Source organism: Phacochoerus africanus, chromosome X (genome assembly GCF_016906955.1).
Source record: "Phacochoerus africanus isolate WHEZ1 chromosome X, ROS_Pafr_v1, whole genome shotgun sequence".
NCBI lineage: Eukaryota > Metazoa > Chordata > Mammalia > Artiodactyla > Suidae > Phacochoerus > Phacochoerus africanus.
Window position 1 is genome coordinate 115586099 of NC_062560.1, and position 26998 is coordinate 115613096.

Here is a 26998-nt window from a genome sequence, read left to right on the forward strand (position 1 = left end):
AGCCACAGCAACGCGGGATCCGAGCCGCGTCTGCAACCTACACCACAGCTCACGGCAACGCCGGATCGTTAACCCACTGAGCAAGGGCAGGGACCGAATCTGCAACCTCATGGTTCCTAGTCGGATTCGTTAACCACTGAGCCACAACGGGAACTCCAGAAAATGTATTCTTATTTTCTTTCAATATCTTTGGTACAGTAGGTTAATGAAATCAATGATTTCAACAAATGGCTTCCTTTTGGTCCATATAGCTATAGGCAAACTGGAGCTTCAGCAAATGAATCCATTCATTCAGGATTATGCACGACTGATGGAGAACTGACCTCAAGTAGACAGTAGCTTGGTGTACTACTGTCTTTAACACTTCTTTTTTTAATTTAAAAAATTTTTATTTTATTTTATTTTGGTCATGCCCATGGCATGCAGAAGTTCCTGGGCGAGGGATTAAACCTGTGTCACAGCTGTAACCAGAGCCATAGCAGTGACAACACTAGATCTTTAACCCACTGCTCCACAAAGGAACTTCTCTTTTAATTTTAAATTTTATTTATTTATCATTTAAAATGTTTTTTTTTTGTAGTTGTTGTTGTTGTTATTTCTCGGGCCGCTCCCGTGGCATATGGAGGTTCCCAGGTTGAATCGGAGCTGTAGCCACCGGCCTATGCCAGAGCCAAAGCAACGCGGGATCCGAGCCGCGTCTGCGACCTACACCACAGCTCACAGCAACGCCGGATCCTTAACCCACTGAGCAAGGGCAGGGACCGAACCCGCAACCTCATTGTTCCTAGTCGGATTCGTTAACCACTGCGCCACGACGGGAACTCCTAAAATGTTTTTTGACATATCTTTTGTTTGTTTGCTTTTAGGGCCTCACCCACAGCATAGGGAAGTTTCCAGGCTAGGGCCCGAATCAGAGCTACAGCTGCTGGCCTACACCACAGCCACAGCAACACCAGATCCGAGCCATGTCTGTGACCTATGACCCAGCTTGTGACAACGCTGGATCCTTAGCCCACTGAGTGAGGCCAGGGATCAAACCCACATCCTCATGGATTCTAGTCAGGTTCGTAACCCACTGAGCTGAACCGGAACTCCTTTTTGACATTTCTTAATGAAACTCTGAAATGCCATTCGGTGGCTAATGTAGGCCTAATAGAAACTTTGGGTTTTCTTTTAGGCTGTTTTATGCATGATGCTTTGTTTAAAGCTCCGTGGAGCATTATGATACCATCTCTCTGTCTCCATTATACGTATATGGCAATAATCCTAGAATATATACGGGGAAACTGAGGTGCACCCAAAGCCGGTCACTGATTCAGTGACGGACAGGCATCTGTTCTGGGAGGCCCAGCGGGCCTAGACTTTGTGACTGGAATGGAGATAGATTCTGCTTTGTTTCTCTTCCGCAGCAAAGAGATGACTGAGACAGTTGAACTGAAGTCGCCGGTAATGTGGAGACAAGAGAAAGGTAGTCTGGGAAGCCTGCAATCCCGTCCCTGTTAAGTAAATCCTGTTGATAACACTGCTCATTTAGCACATCCGTCTTCAGCTAAAAGGTTATTCATGTCAATGAGTGACAATTCCTTGATGAAATAGACCTGGGGTTTAATTTGAACAGCCCTCAAATTTGCAAGCTAATCTGGAAAAATACCAAATTATCATCACCATCAACAACAAACCCTGACTGTGTGCAGGGTCTGATGGGAAATTGTGTTTCTTATAGTAAAGCTTGAAATGGGATCTAGAAGCACAATGGCAACTCTGTCGCCCGGCCTTGACTATGTGCTGGGATGTTGATTTATCTTTTCCTTGTCTGTTTCCTCAAAGGCAAGAAACCGTGTTTGCTCCATTTCTTTATCCCAAACATCCAGCACAGGTCTTGACACATAGGTTAAGCAGCTGGTATGTATTTTCTGACTTAACAAATGAATGCAGCTAATGGTGGTGGTAGTGGTAGCGGTGTGCGTGACCCAAACTCTGGATTTTTTGAGGTGAGGGGGCATGGGGCATGGGTAAGAGGGAGCTAGGGATAGAGGGATCCAGAAGTCTTTACTGTAGTCATGGAAGAAAAAGTCAGAGTGTGTGATACAGGGAGTTTGGGATGGGTTTTGTGACGGATGTCAATGAACGTTATGATGCATGTTCAGACTTTAAACCATCCAAGGTCACTTTAAAGCAGTCACAGGTTTTCCAGACTGAGTCTCAAATCCATGAGTCAAGACAATGATTCCTTTAGGTTATCAAACAATTAGGTTTCATTGTCCTTCAATTGGTGAGAAATTCATCATTTTCTTCCTAGGGAAAAAAAAAATTGGTTCTTGAAACCATGGTATAACCAATGTTTGGTCCCCTTCAGGCTCTGACAGAGTCACCAGACTCCCAACTGTGAAGGTCATTGTGGGAGAGAGGGAGAGGGCCAAGCCTAGATCAGAAAGAGGGTGATTCAGATGCTGTAACTGGCCGAGTCCAGAGTATGGAACAAAAGTATGTCTGTGGAGGGAGTACCAAGGGTCAAGAAGAAGAAACCGAATCCATCATAATGTCTAAAGGGCCAGGGCGGTACCAGCAAGAAGGGAGGAAGACTGAGGTCAGGAACTGAAGAGTTGCAGAATGGAGGCAGGGCTAAGGAATAAAGCAGAAATAGCCTCTCGTGGAGTTCCCTGGTGACCTAGTGGTTAAGGGCTTGGTAGTGTTACTGCAGTGGCTCTGGTCACTGCTGAGGGGTGGGTTCGTTCCCTAGGCCAGGAACTTCCGCATGCCACGGGCATGGTCCAAAAGTAAAAAAAAAAAAAAAAGAATAGCTCTGGGCTCCCTGCTTTTCCTCTTGCTCTCTGATAGTCTTCTCAGCACAGCAATCAGAGCCATCCCTTCATGTATTAAGTCAGATCACATCCCTCTTTGACAGAAAACTTGCCGACATGTCCCCATCACCATTAGACTACAATCCCAACTCTTCAATAAACCCTAAGAAGCACCACATGATCTGGTCTCCCCCTGCCTCATGGGCCTCACTGCCTATGATGCTTCCTCTCTCCCCCTCTGCTCCAGACACACCGGCTTCCTTCCTAGTCCTGGAACATGGCAAGCCCAGCCCCACCTCAGGGCATATGCACATACTATTGTTCATGTCTGGGTCACTCTTACTCCACGTCTTTGTAACCCTAGCTTTTTTTCACCTCCTGGGACCAAGCTGAAATGACTCTTCTTCAGAGAGGCCTTCCTTAACTATCCTAGCCCATTCCCCTCATCCCTGCCTCTTCCCCTCCCATTATCTAGCTCATCAGCCGGTTAATTTCCTTTAGAAACTGCTACTCACATTTTGTAATTGTTTTCTTTACTTGTTTAGTGATTGCTTCTCTCTCTGGAATGTGAGCTGACCAAGGCCAGGGACCCGGAGTGGACATGCGTTCACTCTATCATGGTTCTCAAGTCCTGCCACATAGTCGGTGCTCAGTGACCATCACTGTCAAGGACATGAATGTTCCAGGGTGCTTTTGGCTTTATGAGTAAGGACATCCATTTTGTTGGGTGAGACGTGGGCCTTGGACCCAAGATCTGAGGGAACAGTCACATTTCCTATGTGGAGGTAGTTCCTCTGCCTCCTATTCCAAGAAGAACAACTCTTGGCAGAGGCCGTGTATGTGGTCAGCAGCAGGGGTACTGGAGGAGGGGACATGTTGGATAACTCTGACTGGTGAATGGTGACAGAAATAAGGCTCAAAGTTGCATGCTTCTTATATGGCAGAACTGGGGTGTTTTTTTTAGCATCTGTAGAGGGCAAATTTAGTCATTGATGGTTGGAAATTTTCCCCCCATATGTTATGTTCCAGGTTTAATATAACATCTATTTTATTAATTAATTATTTTATTGAAGTTCCATTGATTTATAGTATTATATTAGTCACAGGTGTATAGAATAGTGATTCAGTATTTTTACAGATTATACTCCATTAAAAGTTTTTACCAGATGGAGTTCGCATTGTGGCTCGGTGGATTAAGAACCCAACATAGTGTCCATGAGGCTGTGGGTTTGGTCCCTGGCCTTGCTCAGTGGGTTAAAGATCTGGTGTTGCTGTAAGCTATGGCATAGGTTGCAGATGTGGCTCAGATCTGGTGTTGCTGTGGCTGTGGCGTAGGCCTCAGCTGCAGCTCCAATTAGACCCCTGGCCCAGGAATTTCCATATGTCACAGGTGTGGCTGAAAAAGGGAAAAAAAGTAATTACTAGATAAGGGCTATAATTGCCTGTGCTATATGGTATACCCTTGGAGCTTATTTCATACATAATAGCTTGTACCTCTTAATATCCCACCCTTACGTTTCCCTCCCCATTTCCTTCCACGCTGGTAACGACTAGTTTACTTTCCATATCTGTAAGTATGCATTCATTTGTGTTAGTTTTTATATTCCACATATAAATGATATCATATTGTATCAGTCTTTCTGTGACTTAGTTCACTAAGCAAAGTATTCTCTAGTTCTGGGAGTTCCCATCATGGCTCAGTGGTAACGAATCGGACATGAGGATGTGGGTTTGATCCTTGGCCTTGCTCCGTGGGTTAAGGATCTGGCAATGCTGTGAGCTGTGGTATAGGTCACAGACACAACTCAGATCTGGGTTTGCTGTGGCTGTGGTGTAGGCTGGCAGCCGCAGCTCCAATTCGACCCCTAGCCTGGGAACTTTCATATGCCGCAGGTATGGCCCTAAAAAGACAAATAAATAAATAAATAAATTTTAAAAATATTTTCTAGGTCTATCCACATTATTGCAAATGGCAGAATTTCCTTCCTTTTCATGGCTGAGTAATATTCCATTGCACATATGTACCACATCTTCTTTATCCGTTCATCTGTTAGTGGACACTTAAAGTCACTTCCGTATCTTGACGATTATAAATAATGCTGCTATGAACATTGGGTGCATGTATCTCTTCAATTAGAGTTTTCATTTTTTTCTGGATGTATACCCAGGAGTGGAATTACTGGGTTATATGGTCGTTTTATGAGGAACCTCTATACTGTTTTCCATAGGGACTGCACTAATTTACACTCCCACCGACAGTGTACAAGGGTTTATCCAAAGACTAGGTGGTTACTCACAAGACCAGTGGGACGTATAGGCAGTGGACAGCAGTGCTTCCAGGTCTCTGTGCTTGTCCACATGATGGTCATGGTGATGTGGGTAATGGAGCTCCCCGGGGCCAAGCATGTATCTACTATGTATACTCAGACAGCAATGGACCTGGCCTGACCCAATCTACAAAGTTTTTCAGTGCTCCTGGACATTCATTTGCAAGGATTTGTGATAGTCAGAGCCGGAAAACCCTTTGCTCAGGTTAAAGTCTCATAAACTATGGAAATGAGTGTCTGCCCACTCCTCTTTTATGAGGTATTGCTTGGTGGTTGGCTGGACCTTGAACCTTATGCAGTATTATGATTTGGTTATATTCCCTCTCCCAATTCATATGTTGAAGTCCTAACCCTCAGCATGTCAGAACGTGATCATATTTGGAAATAGGGTCATTACAAATGTGATTAGTTAAGTAAAGATGAAGTCACACTGGATCAATGTGGGCCTCTAATCCAATATGACTGGTGGTCCTTATAAAAAGGAGAAACTTGGATCCAGACAGGCACACGAGGAGAAGGCCACTTGGAGATAAAGGCAGAGATGAAGCGATGCATCAGAACACCATTACTGCCCGCAAACCACCAGACCCTGGGAGAGAGGCCTGGAACAGGAAAACAAGTATAGAATGTATCTGATGGGTATTAACGCTGTCTTCTGAAAATAAAGGGACTTTGCTGGGAAAAAAAACCCCATTCAGGTTGTTTATCTATTAGAGTTTTAAACTTTTTATTACCAACCTTTTTTGTTGTTGTTGTCTTTTTAGGGCCGCACCCACGGCACATGGAGGTTCCCAGGCTAGGGGTCTAATTGGAGCTGTAGCTGCAGGCCTATGCCAGAGCCACGGCAACACAGGATCTGAGCCACATCTGCGGCCTACACCACAGCTCACAGCGGCACTGGATCCTTAACCCACTGAGCGAGGCCAGGGATCGAATCTGCAACCTCATGGTTCCTAGTTGGATTCGTTTCCACTGCACCACGATAGGAACTGGGGAGCCATTCCCAAGGCTTGCAGGAGTTCTGGGGCCACAGCCATGACCTGAGCCATAGCAGCAACAATGCCAGGTCCTTAACCTGTGAGGCCACCAGGAAACTCCCTCCACTGGTTTTTAAGATGAACGTATTTATTACTTTGGGGGTCTGATGGGGACAGGGAACTCTCTCTTGATCTCTTCCAAAGGTTCTCTAAAACAGAGGGCAAGGCACAAGTTCGGTTTGCAGTTCAGAATTTCTCCTTCTATGCGAGAGGCTTCATCCACATCCCTGATGCTTTTGCACAAGAGCAGCCCTCCGTCTGCCCAACTGTCAGCCTCCAACTTAGTGCCCTAATATAGGGCACAACCATTATACTCTGTAAATAGCAATAAAGGCCCTACTATGGGCCAACTATTATGCTGGGCACTGGAAACTGGCAGTAGGGGCCAAGACTCCAGTTATACTACTGCCCTGAAAATCAAATAATAAAAAAGTGGGAGCATTCTGGGGAAAACTGACATAATTTAATGCTCAATGAATTCAGTTCTGCTTAAAAATTGCTTAAACTTGGCATCATCAGGCAAAGTAGCTTTGGAATTTAGAAAAAAAATTAAATTACATGTTGAGTAACTATTGTGGCAAGAGTACTATTTCCCTCCAGGTTCTGCCAGAGAAAGACCTGGGGCACGATCTTTTGCTATATCAATTTGCTAGAGAGTTAAAAAGTGGTAGCTGGCAGATGAAGATATCATGAGGAAAGAAAACTACAGACCAATATCCCAGATGAATCTAGATGCAAAAAATTTTAACAGAATACTAGCAGACTAAATCCAGCAGCATACTGAGAGAATTATCTACTCTGACCAAATGGACTTTATATCAGGAATGCAAAGGTGGTTCAACATACAAAAATTGGCCTATCAATGTAATATACTACATTAATAGATTGAAAGTAAAAAAAAAACCCACATTATTCTCTTAATTGATGCAGAAAAAGCATTTGACAAAACCCAATACCCTTTCATGATAAAAGCACTCAACCAACTAGAAATGGAAGGGAACTTCCTCAACTGTAAAGGGCATCTATGGAAACCCCATAGTGAACATCATACTTGATGGTGAAAAACTGAAAGCTTCCCACTAAGATCAGGAACAAGACCAGAATGCCTACTTTCATCACTTCTATTCAATACTATGCTGAAAGTTCTAGCCAGAGCCATTGGGCAAGAAAAAGAAATAAAAGACATCCAAACTGGATAGAAAAAGTAAAACTATCTCTATTCACAGATAATATGATTTTATGTAAAGAACAACATAAATAATTTTTTTTTTCTTTTTAGGGCCTCACCTGTGGCATATGGAGCTTCCCAGGCTAGGGGTTGTATCAGAGCTGTAGCCACCGGCCTACACCAGAGCCAGAGCAATGCCAGATCCAAGCTGCATCTGTAAACTACACCACAGCTCACAGCAACACCAGATTCTCAACCCACTGAGCGAGGCCTGGGATGGAACCCACAACCTCATGGTCACTAGTCAGATTCGTTAACCGCTGATGGGAACTCCCAAGAACAACCTAAATAATTTTTCAAAAAGATATTTAGGTTAACAAATTCAGCAAGGTTGCAAGACATAAGATCAACACACAAAAATTAGTGATATTTCTATGCACTAACAATAAACAATCTGAAATGAAATTGATAAATCAACTTCATTTACAATACTATCTAAAAGAATAAAGTACCTAGAAACAAATTTAACCAAGTTGGTGAAAGACAACTACACTCAAACCACAAACATTGCTGAAAGAAATTAAAGAAGACTTAAATAAATGGAAAATATCCCATTTTTACAGATTTAATATTAAGATGGCAGTATATTCCAAAGAGATTTACAGATTTCACTGCAAACTCTATCAAAATCCCAGTGGTCTTTTTTACAAATATGGAGAAGCCAATCCTCCAATTCATATGGAATTGCAAGAAACACTGAATAGCCAAAACAAAACTGGAAAAGAACAAGGTTGGGGGAGTAACACATCCCTATTCCAAAACTTACTACAAACCTACAATAATCAAAACAGTGCGTTATTGACATAAGAATAGACATAGATTCATGAAACAGAATTGAGACTCCAGAAGTTCCAGTCATGGCCCAGGGGGAATGAACCCCACTAGTATCCATGAGGATGCTGGTTCTATCCCTGACTTCGCTCATTGGGTTAAGGATTCGGCATTGCCGTGAGCTGTGGTGTAGTTTACAGATGCAGCTTGGATCTGGCATTGCTCTGGCTCTGGTGTAGGCCGGTGGCTACAGCTCTGATTTGACCCCTAGCCTGGGAACCTCCATAGGCCACAGGTGTTGCCCTAAAAAGACAAAAAAAAACAAAACAAAAACAAAAAACAAAAAAAAACTACAACTATAAAACTCCTAGAAGAAAGCATAGAGATAAATCTCCATCACCTTGGATTTAACAATATATAAATAATACAGCTCAGCAACAAAAAGACAACCCAGTTTTCTCTGAAGTATATATGCAAATGGCCAATAAACACATGAAAAGATGTTCAATGTCATTAGTCATTATGGAAATGTAAGTCAAAACCACAGTGAGATGCCACTCACTCCCTCTAGGATGGTTATAATGCTAATAATAAAAAAAAAAACACAACAAAACAGAAAACGGTGTTCCCATCATGGCTCAGCAGTGATGAACCCAACTAGTATCCATGAGGATAGAGGTTCGATCCCTGGCCTCACTCAGTGTTGCCATGAGCTGTGGTGTAGGTCACAGATTCAGCTCAGCTCTGAAATTGCTGTAGCTGGGGCATGGGCCAGCGGCTACAGCTCTGATTAGATCTCTGGCCTGGGAACTTCCATATGCCATGGTGCAGCCCTAAAAAATAGACAAAAGGAAGAAAATTAGAAAACAACAAGTGTTGGAGTTCCTGTTGTGGCACAGCAGAAACGAATCTGACTAGGAACCATGAGGTTGCAGGTTCGATCTCTGGCCTCACTCAGTGGGTTAAGGATCCAGGCATTTCCGTGAGCTGTGGTGTAGGTTGCAGACACAGCTCGGATCCTGTGTTGCTGTGGCTGTGGCGTAGACTGGCAGCTGCAGCTCCAATTCGACCCCTAGCCTGGGAACCTCCATATGCCATGGGTGCGGCCCTAAAAAAGGCAAAAGACAAAATGAAAACAACAAGTGTTGGCAAGGAGGTAGAAAAGTTGCTGGTGGGAGTGTAAAATGGAGCAGTCACTGCGGAAAATAGTTTGGCTATAACACAGTAAGTTAAACATGGAATTACTATGTGACTCACTCCTACGGATATACACAAAAGAAAAGGAAATGTGTTCAAAAGAAATGAATGGCATGACTATTCATAGCAGCACTGTTCATACTAGCCAAAAGTAGAAACAACCCAAACATCCGTTAAGAGATGAATTAATTTAAAAAATGTGGTATATTCATACAATGGAATATTATTCAGCCATATAAAGGATTAAAGTACTGATACATGCTACAACATGGACGAACCTTTAAGACATGATGCTAAGCGAAACAAGCCAGACCTCAAAAGCCACATATTGTTGTATGATTTCATATATCTGAAATGTCTAGAATAGGCGAATCCAGAGAGACAAAAAGCAGGTTAAAAGTTGTCAGGGGCTGAGGGGAGGGGCAGATGGGGAGTGGCACCTTACCGGGTACAGGCTTTCCTTGAAGGTGATGAAAATGTTTTGGGCTAGGTCATGGTGACGGTTGTACACCATTGGGAACGTATTCAATGCCACTGAATTGTCCACTTGATCATGACTGAAACGGTGGATTTTATGTTAGGGGTTTTTATCAATACGGATACAGTGGTGCCTGGCACTCCTGGGGACTGTGACATAGCCATTTAAATGAGGTTTATGACAAGGTTCTCCTAACATGGAAAACATTTATGTCATAATGTTAAGTGAGAAAAGCAGGGTACCACATTTTTCATACAATATGATCTCAGCCACATAGAAAAAAACAAAACCCATGCACAGGACAATAACAATGACAAAAAAAGCAAAGGAAATGTTCTAAAATGTTAGTGGTGATTGTCTCTGGGTGGTGGGACTCTGGCTGACATTCTCATCTTTTTACTTTCTAATACTTTCCCTTTTTTCTTTTAAAAAGCACGTACAATATCACTTTTATAATAGAAAAAAAAACACCTCTTTTTTAGGAAGTGGAGAAGGCAACAAATGTAATTTAAAGTAAAAGGAAACAGAGGATAGAGGCAAAGAGACGCAGAGGAGTCAAATCAAGAGAGAACACGCTTCAGGGGAGCAATCATGCCATTTGAACTTGACAATTGCCAGGGAACAGATGGCAGTGTCCAAGCAGACATCTGCAATGGATAGTTAAATCATATGCAAAGACACAAGTGGCCTTTGAAGCAGACCCTGGAGAGGCCCGGCAGAGAATGCTGCTTGCCTGGCCAAACAGAAGGGCAAAGCTCCCGTCCCGCCTCATCCCAGCCCGGACTCCTCCGAGCCCCGCTGGGGGCCTGGAGGCTGCAGCTGGGCTCGACGCAGATGTGCTTGCAAGTGTAAGGGCGTGAAAGAGGTTGTGGGAGAAGAAAGAGGCCTCTCATAAGGACAGTGGCAAACATGGCAGCTGACATTTTATAGGCGGCTTCGCAGTTTATAAACTCTCTTGCACGTGTGAATTATACGTTAGTTATTGCATCAGCTTGTTAGTTGCTGCATCAGCTTTCGTGATGTCCCTGAGGGGTAGGTAATTATTACTCCCATCTTACCATGAAGGAACGAGGCGCAGAGAGGAGATGTGAGTTTGAATTTGTTTACCATTCACGTAGTGCTCACTATGTGCCAGACACTGTCCAAAAAGCTCTCACATTCATTCGTTTCCCATGCTCGCACAGCTAGGAAGGGTCAGAACTGGGATTTAAGTCTGGCTTTTTGGGTTCCACTATACCATACTTTTGCTCCGATATAAGCAGAATTTGCCTGCAGAGCCTCTAGTGTGGCCACAAGTGCTTTCTTTCTCTTTCTTTCTCTCTCTTCCTTTCTTCCCTTCCTTCCTTCCTTCTTTCTTTCTCCGTCATCCATCCGTCTTTATTTTTCTGATTATAAATGTAACATTATTTATAAAAAATGCAAATATTACTGAAATATATCACAGAAAGTAAAAATTTCCCTAAATCTCAAATATAAAGATACTCATTTGGTGTGCATTCTTTCAGATTTTTTTTCTAGTGTATGTCAGCACACATCTTTTTCTCTCATTCTTTAAATTAGGATAATACTATATCTGTACTTATGTAACTCCCATTTCACATAATATTAAGTCTTGGAAATCTCTTCATGACTATATAAGAGAGATCTACCTTGTTTGTTTTATTATTCCACTGTATAGAGGTGACAATCACTTCTTGATAGACATACAGATTTTCCTATTTTTCTCAATTACAAACAATGCTGCAATAAATATCCTTGTACTTATAGCTTTGTACATGTGTACATTAGTCTCAAATAAATTGATGGTAATTGGATTGCTGGGTCAAAATCATATACACCATTAAAATTTTCATAGATATTGGCAAATTGCCCTTCAAAATATAGAGAAAGAGACTGCACTAATTGGTCCTCCTCCCAGCAGTGTTTTAAAGTGACTTGTTTCTCCATAGGCTTTTGATGCTAGATATTCTCAGTATGAGTGTTATTCTAAAGGGCAAAAAAGGGTATCTTATGGTTGTTCTAACTTGGGTTTTAAAAATAATGAAAAGCCATATTTTTACATTTCTGATTTAGTAAGTTGCTTGTTCATGTCTTTGGCAACTGGTGTTATATTAGCACATTGCATCAAGCAGAGGCCCTTGTAGACCGAGTGAGATTATGACACATTTTTTTTTTTTTGTCTTTTTAGGGCTGCACCCACAGCATATAGAGGTTCCCAGGCTAAGGGTCAAAACGGAGCTACAGCTGCCCGCCTACGCCAGAGCCACAGCAACGCAGGATCCGAGCTGCGTCTGCGACCTATACCACAGCTCACAGCAACGCTGGATCCTTAACCCACTGAGAGAGGCCAGGGATTGAACCCACAACCTCATGGTTCCTAGTCGGATTTGTTAACCACTGATCCACGATGGGAACTCCATGATACATTGTTTTTAAAGGGACAAATAAGCCCTGGAGGTTTATGCTCACTGTAGAACCCATTCTTAAGTGTTGTATTTGACGTCATTTTGGAGGGCTGAACCGAAAAGCAGTGTTAACCAACCATAACTGAGACTTGGGTTTCATAGCAATATTGCCTTGCAGGATTAACTCTTGATTTATATTAGCCACATGAAAGACGATAAGATAGTATAATCACATGAGCCAAGGACAGAAATGGGCACTTGCTCATCCACCACGAACAGTTCAGAAATAGCTCCCTGGCAGGTGGAAGCGATGCATTCCAACCCATGGATGTGCGTGTGCGTGCACACGCGCTGGCAAGAGCAGACATGCATTTGTTTGCTTTTGGAGGATGTTCAGTGGCAGAAAGGAAGGAGAGAATACTGCAGGGCTAGGACATATCTAGAAGCTTTCATCTGGGGATACCTCCCAGAAGCAGGGAAGCTGTCATTTCCCGTCAGCCTTCGAACTGTGCTCTTCTGGCTGTCAGTTTTAGAGCGGCTGCCCCAACATCACACCCCTAATTCAGAGAAAGACTGGTGTTTCAGTCTGCCATAAAGCTCTTTTTGGTTTGTCTTGGGCTCTGCTGGGACTGGAGTTAGGTTGATGGTTGGAAATCCTCAGTCACTGAAGCCTAGTGGCCTGGGTTGTGAGGCGTGTAATGGTGGTAGTTGTCATGACACAGTGATAGCTGCTATGAAACAAAGGCCATAGTCAGTTTCAATTTTCGTAGATATTGCTAAATGGCCTGTCAAAAGACTACCAAAGGACCCATTCTTCAGCAATGTTTGAGAACATACAGCACCTCAATCTTCAAATAACATTGTAAAGCAATAGGTAGGGGCTATTACTTATTTATTTATTTTCTTGTCTTTTTAGGGCCGCACCCACGGCATATAGAGGTTCCCAGGCTAGGGGTTGAATCAGAGCTGCAGCTGCCGGCCGACACCACAGCCACAGCAACGCCAGATCCGAGCCACATCTGTGAACTATGCTGTAGCTTGTGGCAGTGCCAGACCTGTAACCCACTAAGTGAGGCTAGGGATTGAACCCGCATCCTCATGGACTCTATGTCGGGTCCTTAACCCACTGAGCCACAACGGCAACTCCTGGGGGCTATTATTTGGCATAGACTAGAGTGGTGGCCCTGAAGTGTGCATACATACAACACTGTGGCCCCGAATTCCAATTTTTCTGAAGCTAATGTTGAGGCAACAGGGGGTTAGGTTACTCGCTCAAAGTTACCCACCTGGTGAGCGTCAGAGCTGGGCTCCCAACCCAGGTTGTCTGACTGCAGAGCCAATGGTAACCAGGTCCAGGACCATCTGGAGCCTTAAAGCTGCCACAGCCTCCTTGGTGAGGATATGGCAGGAAGGGATCCGGATACACTCGGGGGTGGGGGGACATTGAGCCCTACCGCTTCAGTGTCACCCATCCTTCAGGCCCTGTCAGTGCCTCGGTGAGACGCAGTCTCCAGAGACCAAAGAAATCAGGTAATTTGGCTCAGGAAAAGGCGTTGGAGAAATAAATTGCTGTTGTACCGTGAATACAATAAGGCAGTTAGGTAGATGGGAAGAGCCATCCTTTAATGAGATGAGTGAGGATTATGTGAAGGAAATTTTCAGCTGCCTTTTCCTTGGCTTCTTCTTCTGCACTCGCCACGTGTTAGTGACTGCCTCCCCAAAATATTCAGGTGGCAGGTGCTCTGGGAACACTAATCTAACTTTTCTCATTAGCCCAGGCAAAATATAATTAGGAAGAAGTTCTTCTGCCAAAAAAGTCATGCCAATGTCAAAAAGAGATGATTTTTGTATATCTAGTAATTTGGTTTATTTGCACCAGTATTAACTCATAATAGTGTTGTATAATCTGGATTTGACTGAATGGCTAAAGAAGATAATAAAATTGATTTTTTTTTGATAACTGGATTTTTACAGAAGAGCTGACACGTATGTGAGCCTGACCAATGGCATTCCTTAACTCAGTCGATCCACAGTGTGCCTTGACCTGGTATTTGTGGGTGACAAATCAGGTGATTGGGTGGCCTCCTATATTCCTAGTAACACCTTCCTGGGCAGAGAGGACATAGAACTTGGACTTGCAGGAGACCATCAGCAGCTAATAGCGTTCAACTTGGTCAAGACCTGTACATCTGTTACCACCTGACTCCATTTCAGTGGCACCCGATGTGCTTGCTATGGGATGGTGTGAAGGGCAGATTAGAGCTTTTCCTGAATATAGAAAGGATACTGGCACCTAATGGGACTCTGGTTCTAGAACATTTTCTCACGAAGAGGGACCACCAGGTTAAAGGCATGGTTCCCAGATTCACCAGCAGCCTGTATTACTTTCAACTCTGCGACCACATCCTTTGAACTGAAGAGTTTATGAAGTGTTTGAGCGGCATCGTGGTTAGTTGGGAAGAAGATGTTTGAATTGTCAAGGAGATCCTTCCAACTGTTGACTTGAGACTGCGCTGCTGTGAGTAACTTAGGAATAGTCCTTCTTAGCCAGGGTAGCGGTAAAGCAGTCCCTCCAGCTCGTTACTCCAAATACCCACTCCTAGGCCCAGGCTCAGTCTTCCTCAGACAGGCCCAAGATTGCCAAAGTTTTGTTGTCTATTTTTTAATATGGATCAAATCGTTTTTTCAGTCCTGTATTTTGATATGATTTTAAACTTACAGAAAATTGCAAGACTAGGACAAAGAATTTCTGGGTGTTCTTTTTTTAAAAAAAAAAAAAATCTGTAAAATTTTTTTTGCTTTTTAGGGCTGCACCCAGGCGGCATATGGCGGTTCCCAGGCTCGGGGTTGAATCGGAGCTACAGCTGCCGGCCTACACCACAGCCACGGCAACTCGGGATCTGAGCCGCATCTGCGACCTATACCACAGCTCACGGCAACGCCGGATCCTTAACCCACTGATCGAGGCCAGGGATTGAACCTGCAACGTCATGGTTCCTAGTTGGATTCCTTTCCACTGCGTCACTGGGAACTCCAAATTTCTATGTATTCTTTCCTCAGCTTCAGTGACTGTTAGATTTTCCCCATACGGTTTATCATTCCCTTACAGTTATTTTTTCACTTAGTTCAGGATCCAATTCAGATCATGCATTGCATTTACATATGGTGTCTCTTCAGTTTCTAATCTGGAAGAGATCCTTGGTCTTTCCTTGTCTTTCGTGATGCCCATTTCTCTCATTCCTGGTGGTGATAACTTTCATCATTTGCTTCTGATGATAATGGCTAGATTTCTCCACTGCAAAGTTACTATTTTTTTTCTTTTGTAATTAAGTAATTTCCGGGGAGATATTTGGAGTCTATGTCAATATCCTGTTCTTATCAAATTTCACCAAGTAGTTTTACATCTTTTGATGATTCTTGCCTCAGTCACTTATTATTATGACGACTGCAAAATAATGATTTTTAAAACTCCATCATTTTTCTGCATTTATTAGTTAGTATTCTGTTGCAAGGCAGAGTGTTCTCTTCTTCCACATTTATTTTTTCCTTCAGTTATGTGTTTACATCAGCATGAACTCATGGATTCTTATTTTATTTAATGGGTTACAATCTGTTGCTATCTTTTATTTCCGTGCTCAAACTGGCCAAGATTTGGCCAGTGGGAGTCCTTCAGTCTGGCTCTTGAGTCCTTTTGACACATTCCCATTATTTTTCGAGCACTTCCTTACTTTCTAGCACAACAAGATGTTACAGGCTCATCTTGTACTTTTCCCACTCAGCCCAAGAATCAGCCATTTTACCCGAGCCCCAGTTCCCTTTAGTGGGGAATGGGATTGATAAGCCAGTTCATTTTCCTCTTGAGAGCAATGATGATATGGAACAACCGTTAGGGAGTGGAATATCTCCTGCAGGATGACAGGGTCTTTGGAAGTACGCGTGTATTTCTCCCCTTCTTTCCAGTTTCGAGGAGGAAATATAGGATGGTTTTTCTCTGCCAACCCCACTCTCCCCTCAAATCCAATCTTCTCCATCGGCAGGAGCAGCAGCAGTCCTGAAGCGTGGATGAAAGTCTGTGATAACGGCATCAAGACAGGATTTTTTTTTCTCATTTCCTGAAATGTTCACTTATTCTGAGAGGAACATTATTTATGGTTCCTATGGATTTGGGAAGGGGCAGTGAGGGAGTGGGGCTCCACCTACGCTTAATAGGGCTCTTACAGACCACGGTGATCCATTGTCGCCAGGAGTCTGTATGCTGTATGAGTTAACTGCAGAAGCACATCCCAGGGTGGAGTAGGGTGGGGTGGTTCTTTGAGATCAGACTAATGCAAAGCAACAGGAAAGTTATCCTTTGAGCTACTTACCTGAAGGCATTAGGCTTTTCTCTTTTTTGAAGCCTTAAAAATAAGAGAATTGTCCTAGTTGGCTCTGATTACAAAACAGAGCTGGGGACTAGTAGGTTAGGCCTGAACAGCTCACTCAAAGCACTTTAAAGTAACTTTATCTTTGATCTAAGCAACTGGAAGTATGGCTCTATTAAATCCATATGCTTGGCAGTGGTCTTTGAAAACCTAACCTGGCTAGTGAATTGCCATGGGCTTTGCTACCACTTTGCTGGTAAATGGCCAAATCTAACTGATGTCTTCAAGTGTTAGACAACCTTCACTTAGTTTGCTCTTTCGTACACTTTTAAATGTACAATCTATCTTCTTGGTCTGATTAGGCCCAAGTGGGCATAATATACAAATATCCAATATAATAAACAAGCAAAAGAAAACACAACCTAAAATGACAATCAGTAAAAGGAGTAGAAAATATTATTTCTACTATTCGGGTTTCTTCAAATGTTCTCTCTAAACCTTAGGCCAGGAGTTCCTGCCCTGAGGTCCAGAATGGCCTTGACGAGTGGGCAAAGCCCTTGAAATTGCATGCAGCATTCTAAAAACGCAAGGTGAAATTTTTTCTTTGAGGACAGTTTATAGTTTTCATTCTATTCTAAAATAATATTGACAATTGCTGCCTTTTACTAAGTTTTTGTCATGTGCCAGGCATTTTATAGATGAAGAAAGAGAGGCTCTGAGAGTTTCAATGAATTGCTTAAAGTCACCCATCAAATAAGCATGGAAGCTGGGATTTGAACAAAGATTTGTCTGGTTGCAAAGCCCATGTTCTTTTCACCCCCGACACCTTGCAGGACTACCTCAAAGGAGTCTGTGGCCCCCAAAAGGTTATGAGCTACTGGCTTAGAAGCTTCCTTCGGAGGAAACTGCTGGTGCTGATAACCCACCTGGGGAAATCAGGCTACCAGCTACAGCCGCTGCCTGCCCACCATTGAAGGGACTGTAACACCATAGAATTTCTTCTACCGCCCTCTTGCCATCTGACATCTGGGAAAAAGAGGGCAATTATCTGAATAAATAGGAGTGGTTATAACATGCCTAGCTTCAGCTTTTGCCTAATAAATTGGTATTTATGATCCATAGAAGGATTATGACCTTTCAAAATAAATTTTAATGAGCCCATTGCTAGGTTACAAATCTCAATAAATCTATTTACACATAAATTATATATGTATATATTTATATATTCATGAGAACAAGGCTTTGGGGGAACATTTGCCGAAAACCATGAACGCTACCTGGGTTTAATAAACAAGTATTCGCTGTAGTTGGAGATGTCTCAGGAATATTTAAACAGCACAGTGATAAATAACAGTAACAGCAAAGGTGCTAGTCACTAGTAATTTAGTTTTGGAGTGGCTTTTAAGCATTTTTTCTTAATTTTAAAAATTACAAATGCAACAATATGGTTGTAAAATAAATAATACAAAAGTACATGAAGTATAAAGTAGAATCTACCCTGCATACTCTTTACAGAGGTGTCTAATTTTTTTATAATTTTTTCCTATGGATCTATGATAAGTGTGTGTATACATGTGTGAGTGTGTATGGGTGTGTATAGTTTTTAAAAAACCAAAAAAATTGGAGTTCCTGCCCTGGCTTGGCAGGTTAAGAACTCAACATAGTGTCTATGAGGATGCAGGCTTGATCCCTGGCCTTGCTCACTGGGTTAATATCTAGCGTTGCTACAAGCTCAGGCATAGGTCGCAAATGCGGCTTGGATCCGGTGTTGCTGTGGCTGCGGTGTAGGCCGGCACCTGCAGCTCTGATTCTACCCTTGGTCTGGGAACTTCCATGTGCCAAAGGTGCAGCAGTAAAAAAAAAAAAAAAAAAAAAAAAAAGCATGAGTGTGTATGGATGTGCACAGTTTAAAAAAACGAAACTAATATGTGCATATTGTTCTGCAATTTGATTTATTTTAACTTAATATTATCATGGATACATTAGTACATTTATATTCACCTTATCTATTTTTAGGGCTATATATACATCCATTGTGTAGATGTACTATAATTTTTTTTTGGCTGTGCCCACGACATGCAGAAATTCCCAGGCCTGGGATCGAACCTGAGCCACAGCAGTGACGATGCTGAATCCATCACCACGAGGCCATTTGGGAACTCCCTAGATATATTGTAATTTAACTAGTTCACCATTGATGGGCATTTAAATGGCTCCCAAAGTTTTGCTGTTACAAATAATGCTGCAAGGAATTTTCTTGTACATAAATGTTGGTATAAGTGGGCTTGTAATTTCATAGGACACCTTATTAAAAGGACAATTTCAGGAGAAAAGGATATAAGCTTTCACAATTTAAATTGATTTACCGTTTTTGATATTTTATTAATAATTCTTAAAATGAATTTATTTTTTAAAATAAAACTAATAGACAAGTATAGTTAAAATTCAAACAATGCAGAAAGCTATAAATTAAAGTCTCCTTTCTCTTCAATCCCTTATCCCAAGTGTTTTTCCGTAAAAGTAATGATTGTTAACAATTTTTAAATATATCCTCGCAGAAACAATTTAAAACTTGAGTTTACATGTAAATATTTTTCGTTTTTCTTTTTTACAGTGAAGATTATCATCATAAGCATAGTCCTCTGTACCTTTTTTTTTACATTTAATAACATATTTGGAGATATTTCCACATCAGAAAATATAGAGGTATCTGATTATTTTCCATGGGGTGGGTGCTGATTCGTATGATAGAACAGGGATATGCTATAATTTATTCACTGAGCTACCTTTGAAGGATTTTTAAGTTGTTTCCAGGTTTTAGCTGTGACAACATCTAATGTATTTTTAAAAGGAATGGATGGTGACAGGAATGTTTTATTTTGCTGCACCCACAGCATGTGCAAGTTCATGGGTCAGGAATTGAATCCGGGCTGCAGCTGTGACCTACGCCATAGCTGCAGTGACAATACTGGAGGATGGTGACAGGAATTTCTTGAAGTGACGATTAGGGACTGATCACAAGCTAAAATTCCTCTCCAGATATGTTGAGTATAATTTTCTAATCCCAGCTCAGACACATGATTCAACAAAGGATTTGTTCTGACTTGGGAATGTCTGCAGATGAGGCATTTTCCTAAAGGTATGCATATTAAACCACTTTTCGTGCACTTGAGAAATCCCTTCTTAGAAAAGAATGAAGTAACATGACTTGAGTCCATCCTGCGAAATCTACTCTGTATCAAGGCATAGGGTCCCTGTATGTGTGGAGCTATCGATTTGCTGAGATTTATTAATTGATCGAATGCTCCAGCTGCTTTGAATTCCTTTATGAGCTAACTATTCTTAAAATATGCAGAGATTGATTATACAGTTTGCATACTTTCTAAGGCCTTTTTCCGCCCGATATTAAGCCCTCTCTCCAGTTATCAGCTCTGATAGGAAAGGTGTCATCACAATGGGCTCGTCTAGCTAAAAGGCAATTTGGTTTTGCCCCTGTACATCAAGTCTCTGCTCTATCCTCATTTTTCATCATGGAAGATAAGCAAGAGCTGTTTGTAGTCGGTTCAAACCTCCTTATTTGTATTCTCCTGCACAGGGTAACCTTCGCCTATGGATTCGGAGGTGGATGCTCTAGCCTGTCCCTCTCCCCGTCACAGGATTCATTTTTCACGTCCTTGCCTGGAAACTGAACACAGACACCATTTTGAAAATAATTTTTTTTCCTCATCCTCTTAAAGGTGTTCATTTCACATTTTCCCTGCCCCACAGACAGATGTGCCTGTGGCAGTTTCTGGTCACCATTATCTCTCACAAATCTAATAAACACGCTCTGAATTATATTTCCATAGGTCGTGATGGAAAGAAAAACCAGATGCAAAATGTGGGCTAGAAAAACGCAAAGCGTTAATATAAGGTGATATACCCAAATCACAAGCAGAATTTGGTGCCTTAGCAAATGTTCTACTTAATATTCTGTTGGCAGGTACATCTGCAACAAAATGCCTCATACATATTCAGCTACTCTATACCTCTGTTCTCCAGCTCCCAATGATTACAATAATACAATTTTGTCTAAAGTGAAGGAGCAAATGGCAATTAAGCCCATAGGCCCCCATGAATTAGCATGGATTATCCCCACTTTAAAATACAGAGACAGCAAACTCATGCAAATCATTTGTGCAAGTGATCACTTGTTCACAAATGGCAACAGAATGAATGTGACAAAACACATTTGTAAAGCCCTTCGAAGATGGAAGCCAGACGGCATCGCTCCAGTGCTTCCTCCAGTACAAATGGACAGTCACTTATCCTTCAACTACCTGCACAGTGTGGGCTTTACATTTGCTTTTTTTGTTTGTTTGTTTGCTTTTTAGAGTCATACCCGCAGCATATGGAGGTTCCCAGGCTAGGGGTTGAATCGGAGCTACAGCTGACGGCCTATACCACAGCCACAGCAAACCCAGATCTGAGTCGTGTCTGTGACCTATACCACAGCTCATGGCAACGCTGGATCCTTAACCCACTAAGCGAGGCCAGGGATCTTACCCACATCCTCATGGATCCTAGTTGGGTTCGTTATCTTTGAGCCACAAAGGAACTCCTGTTTTTTTTTTTTTTTATAATGATTTTTATTTTTTCCATTATAGCTGATTTACAGTGTTCTTCTGTCAATTTTCTACTTCACAGCAAGGTGATCCAATCACACATAAATGTATACATTCTTTTTTCTCACATTATCATGCTCCATCACAAGTGACCAGACATAGTTCTCAGGGCTATACAGCAGGATCCCATTGCTTATCCATTCCAAAGGCAATAGTTCGCATCTATTAACCCCAAATTCCCAATGCCTTCCACTCCCTCCCCCTCCCTCTTGGCAACCACAAGTCTGTTCTCCATGTCCATGATTTTCTTTTCTGTGGAAAGGTTCATTTGTGCCTTATATTAGATTCAAGATATAAGTGATATCATATGGTATTTGTCTTTGTCTTTCTGGCTCATTTCACTCAGGATGAGAGTCTCTGGTTCCATCCATGTTGCTGCAAATGGCATTACCTCGTTCTTTTTTATGGCTGAGTAGTATTCCATTGTGTATACATACCACATCTTCCTGATCCAATCATCTGTTGATGGATATTTGGGTTGTTTCCATGTCTTGGCTATTGTGAATAGTGCTGCAATGAACATGTGGGTGCATGTGTCTTTTTCAAGGAAAGTTTTGTCCAGATATATGCCCAAGAGTGGGGTTGCTGGATCATATGGTAGTTCTATGTATAGTTTTCTAAGGTACCTCCATACTGGTTTCCATAGTGGTTGTACCAATTGACATTCCTACCAACAGTGCAGGAGGGTTCCCTTTTCTCTACACCCTCTCTACCTTTGTTATTTGTGGACTTATTAATGATGGCCACTCTGACTGGTGTGAGGTGGTACCTCATAGTAGTTTTGATTTGCATTCTCTAATAATCAGGGATGTTGAGCATTGTTTCATGTGCTTGTTGGCCATCTGTATATCTTCCTTGGAAAAATGTCTATTCAGGTCTTTTGCCCATTTTTCAAATGGGCTGTTGGCTTTTTTGCCGTTGAGTTGTATAAGTTGTTTGTATATTTTACAGATTAAGCCCTTGTCAGTTGCATCATTTCAGATATTTTCTCCCATTGTATAAATTGTCTTTTTGGGGTTTTTTTTTTGTCTTTTTTTTTTGTTGTTGTTGTTGCTATTTCTTGGGCCGCTCCCACAGCATATATGGAGGTTCCCAGGCTAGGGGTCGAATCGGAGCTGTAGCCACCGGCCTACGCCAGAGCCACAGCAACGCGGGATCCGAGCCGCGTCTGCGACCTACACCACAGCTCACGGCAACGCCGGACCCTTAACCCACTGAGCAAGGGCAGGGACCGAACCTGCAACCTCATGGTTCCTAGTCGGATTCGTTAACCACTGCGCCACGACGGGAACTCCCGGTTTTTTTTTTTTTTTATGGTTTCCTTTGCTGTGCAAAAAGCTTGTCAGTTTGATTAGGTCCCATTGGTTTATTTTTGCTTTTATTTCTGTTGCTTTGGGAGACTGACCTGAGAAAACATTTGTAAGGCTGATATCAGAGAATGTTTTGCCTTGCTTTTTTTTTTTTTGATGGCCACACCTATGGCATATGGAAGTTCCTGGGCCAGGGATCGAGCCCATGCCACCATAGAGACAACACCAGATCCTTAACCTGTAGCACCACAGTGGGAACTCCTGCATTTGCTTTTTTTAATTGAATTTTTATTGAGATAATTGTAGATTCACACACAGCTGGAGATCCCTTGTATACTTCCGAGTTTCCTCCAGCTGTAGTGTTTTTCAAAGTGACAGTATAACAACCAGAATATCGATATGGATACAGATTTCTCTTATTCAGATTTCTCTAGTTTCATCTGTACTCATTTGAGTGTGTGTGTCTTAAGTTCTGTACAATTTTATCACCTGTGTAGTTTTGCATGGCCACCACCACAGTCAAGACCCTGAATGGTTTCAACACTGCAATGGATTTTGTTGCCCTTTTATAAACACACCCGCCACCCTCCCTCCACCTCTGCTTTCTGTATCCTTAGCCCTTGACAACTACGACTATTCTGTCCTCTGTTTCTAAAATGTTGTCATTTCAAAAACGTTAATAAGTGGAATAGTATAATATGTAACCTTTTAGGATCAGCTTTTTTCACTTAGCATCAGTCTTGGGAGAGTTATCAGGTTGTTGTGTCTATGTTTGTTTCTCTCCCTTGCCAAGTAAGATTCCTTGGTGTGGATGTATCAATTTATCCAGTCACCTGTTAAAAGGCATCTGGGGAGTTCGGTTGTGGCTCAGTGGTTAATGAACCAGACTAGAATCTATGAGGACATGGGTTCCATCCCTGGCCTCGCTCAGTGGGTTAAGGATCCAGCGTTGCCGTGAGCTGTGGTGTAGGTTGCAGACATGGCTCGGATCCTGCATTGCTGTGACTGTGGTGTAGGCCAGCAGCTATAGTTCCCATTTGACCCCTCGCCTGGGAACCTCCATATGCCTGGGTGTGGCCCTAAAAAGACAAAAAGACAAAAATAAATAAATAAATATATCATCTGGGCTGATTCTAATTTTTGGCCATTACCAAAAAAACCCTGCTATGAACATTCGTGTACAGGTTTCTGTGAGTGTAAGTTTCCATTTCTCTGGGATAAATACCCAAGAAAGTAACTGCTGGTCTTATAGTAGTTGCAAATTTAATTTTATATAAAACTGTCACACTGTTTTCCGAAGTGGCTTACTATATTATATTCCTACCAGCAATGTATGAGTGGTGTAGTTTCTTCGCATCCTTGCCAGCATTGGTGTTTTCAATTTTTTTTTAATTTTAGCCATTCTGATAAGTGTGTAGTGATATTTCATTGTGGTTTTATTTTGCATTTCCTTGATGCCTAATAATATTGAACATCTTTTCCTGTGATTATTTGCCATCTGTATAACTTCTTCAGTGAACTGCGTATTCATGTCTTTTGCCCCTTTTTAATTTTTTTTAAATTGAAGTATAGTTAATTTACAATGTTGTGTTAGTTTCAAGTGTACAGCAAAGTGATTCAGTAATATATATGTATATATTACTTTTTCAGATTATTTTCCATGATAGGTTATTATAAGACATTGAGTATAGTCCTGTGCTATACAATTGGTCTTTGTTGTTTACCTATTTTATATATAGTAGTGTGTACATGTTAACCTCAAACTCCTAATTTACTGCCCATTTTAAAAAAAAATTGGACTTTTTTTTTTTACTGTTGAGTCTTGAGAGTTTTTAAAATACATTCTAGGAGTTCCCTTCAAGGCTCAGCTGCTAACGAACCCAACTAGGATCTGTGAGGATGTGGATCCCTGGCTTAGCTCAGTGGGTTAAGGATCCAGCGTTGCCATGTGCTGTGGTGTAGGTTGCGGATGTGGCTCGGATCCTGTGTTGCTGTGGTTATGGCATAGGCTGGCAGCTCCAGCTCCGATTTGACCCCTAGCCTGGGAACTTCCATATGTCGTGGGTGTGACCCCAAAATAGCAAAAAAGTATATTCTAGGCCTTTGTTGGATATATGTTTTGCAAATATTTTCTCCTATTCTGTAGATCCACTCTCTCTAATTTTTTTTTTTTTTTGGCTTTTTAGCGCTACATCTGCAACATATGGAAGTTCCCAGGCTAGGGGTCAATTCAGAGGTGCAGCTTCCAACCTACACCACAGCCACAGCAACACAGGATCCTTAAACCACTGACCCAGACCAGGGATAGAAGCCACATCCTCATGGATACTAGTTGGATTCATTACCCCTGAGCCATGATGGAAACTCCCTGTAGATCACTCTTTTATCCTTTTCACATGGTATTTCACAGAGCAAAACTTTTAGTTTTGATGAAGTTTAATTTATAAATTTTTCTTGTTATAGCACATACTTTTGGTGTTAAATCTAAAAACTTGTTTCTTAGTGTTAATTTTGTGTCCCTCAGCCTTCCTGAATTTCCTTTGAAGTTCCAGAATTTTTCTTTTTTTAGGATCCTTGGGATTTTCTACATGGACAATCACATAATCTAAAATGCCTTTCATTTCATTTTATTTTCTTACTGGAGCACCTCTAACTTCCAGTATTATGTTGAATAAGAGTGGTGAGAGCTGCCATCTTTGTCTAGTTCCCAGTCTTAGTGGGAAGGCATTCAGCCTTCTACCATTATGGTTGATGTTACCCATAGGTTTCTTGGTGATGTTCTTTATCAAGTTGATATAAATACCCTCCATTCCTAACTTGCCAAGAGATTTTTATCTTAAACTGATGTGGGATTTTGTCAAATGATTTTCTATATCAACTGAACATGCTTGTTAGCAATTGTAGTTAATTACTAGATTTAGGGTTTGAAAGAATCTTTAATTCCTATGGATCCTCATTAAAAAGCTACAGATCCTTGATTGGATTGCTGGTATTTGGTGTATGAGGGATTATTCAAGGAGTGTTATTTGAGGGCAAGGCTGTAAATGGAACTCCCAGCTGGGTTTCAATGCCCGGGCTTGCAAGGGCACCTTCATGTTTTGGTTTAGCACCATGATGCTCTCTTCTAGGATCTAATATGTCTCACTATTTTGGGTTATTGCTTTCTCTCGAGCAGTTCAGCATTTGCAGAACTTGGCTTTTATTATCTAAGTTTGGCAATTCTTGGTTCTTTGAGGTAGAATCTCTTCTTTCTCAGGGGTTTGTGGTGGTTCTGTGTAATTTGAGGGTATACACTTACAGATATCAGATAATTGAAGCACTAGCACACACTGTCTTATTTCTTCTCTGCATATTTCACCTGGGGAAATCTCATCTTCTCAACATTGCACCTCTCTGGACTTAATCTCTAAACGAGGAGATTGAATACAATCTCCAAGACAGTTCTAAAATTCTGTGATTTAAAGAACCATTTGAGTCTTTATCAATAAAGAGTTTAGAGGAAATACCTGAGACAGTCATCTCTCTGGGAATAAACCTTTCATTGGAAAGATTAGATGCAAACTATTGCATTTGGAGTGGCTAAGCAATGAGATCCTGCTGTATAACACAGGGAACTATATGTAGTCACTTGGGATGGAACATGATGAAAGATAATGTGAGAAAAAGAATATATATATGTGTATGACTGGGTCATTTTGCTGTATGGTAGAAATTAACAGAACACTCTAAATCAACTATACTGGAAAAAATAAAAATCATATAAACTTAAAGAAAAGCAAATCCAGGCTTTCGACTAAAATGAAAGTTGCATTATTTCCTAAGACATATCTGGTACTTACAATGCTGCCTGCTTGGCAATTTTGTTCAACTCATTTGGTTTTCTTTTTTTACATCTTCTGCTTCTTTTTGAGATGCTTACCGGAAGTGTTAACAACAATTAACATCTATAGCTCAGTCCTTCCTAGATAAAAACATCATGCCTGACTCCTGTCCTGTGTTCTAAAAAAGTTTCCCATTACTTATTATGGATTTCTCTGACAGTGCAGTTTGAATGCTGCATCAAAGAAGATAATTCAGGCTTTTGTGGCATTTAGAGTTTTATTATTTTCCTAAAAATTAGATGTGGCTCAATGATTAATCATTTGTAAAAGAATAGGAATTGTGAACTCTTCTCTCAAAATTTGGGCATTCATGGGATGCCACACTCCTGAAATGTCATGTAAGTGACTCTTTAACGGGTTTGCTAAGCCCCATCGGCTGTGGTAAAGCCAGCTGCAAAAATGGAAACCAAGGTTCTGACAACTCTCCTTTTACTTGTTTTGTAGTTGTGGACAAACCTGAAGGCAGAAAGCTTGAAATAAATATTGTGTGGCTGAAATATACTGGTGTCTTGATATAGCTTAACAGAATACGAATCTC

The 26998-nt window shown here is 41.6% G+C and overlaps 1 protein-coding gene across 1 annotated transcript in view; it reads left to right on the forward strand.

The window, feature by feature from the left end:
• Positions 1 to 14210: 14210 nt before the first annotated feature.
• ADGRG4 (adhesion G protein-coupled receptor G4) overlaps positions 14211 to 26998 on the forward strand; it is a gene marked incomplete at its 5' end in the record, with an annotated part of 90932 nt that continues 78144 nt past the window's right edge. Inside the window, 2 exon segments of the mRNA XM_053743478.1 lie at positions 14211 to 14424; positions 14427 to 14762. Of these exon segments, the coding sequence (XP_053599453.1) occupies positions 14211 to 14424; positions 14427 to 14762 (550 nt within the window).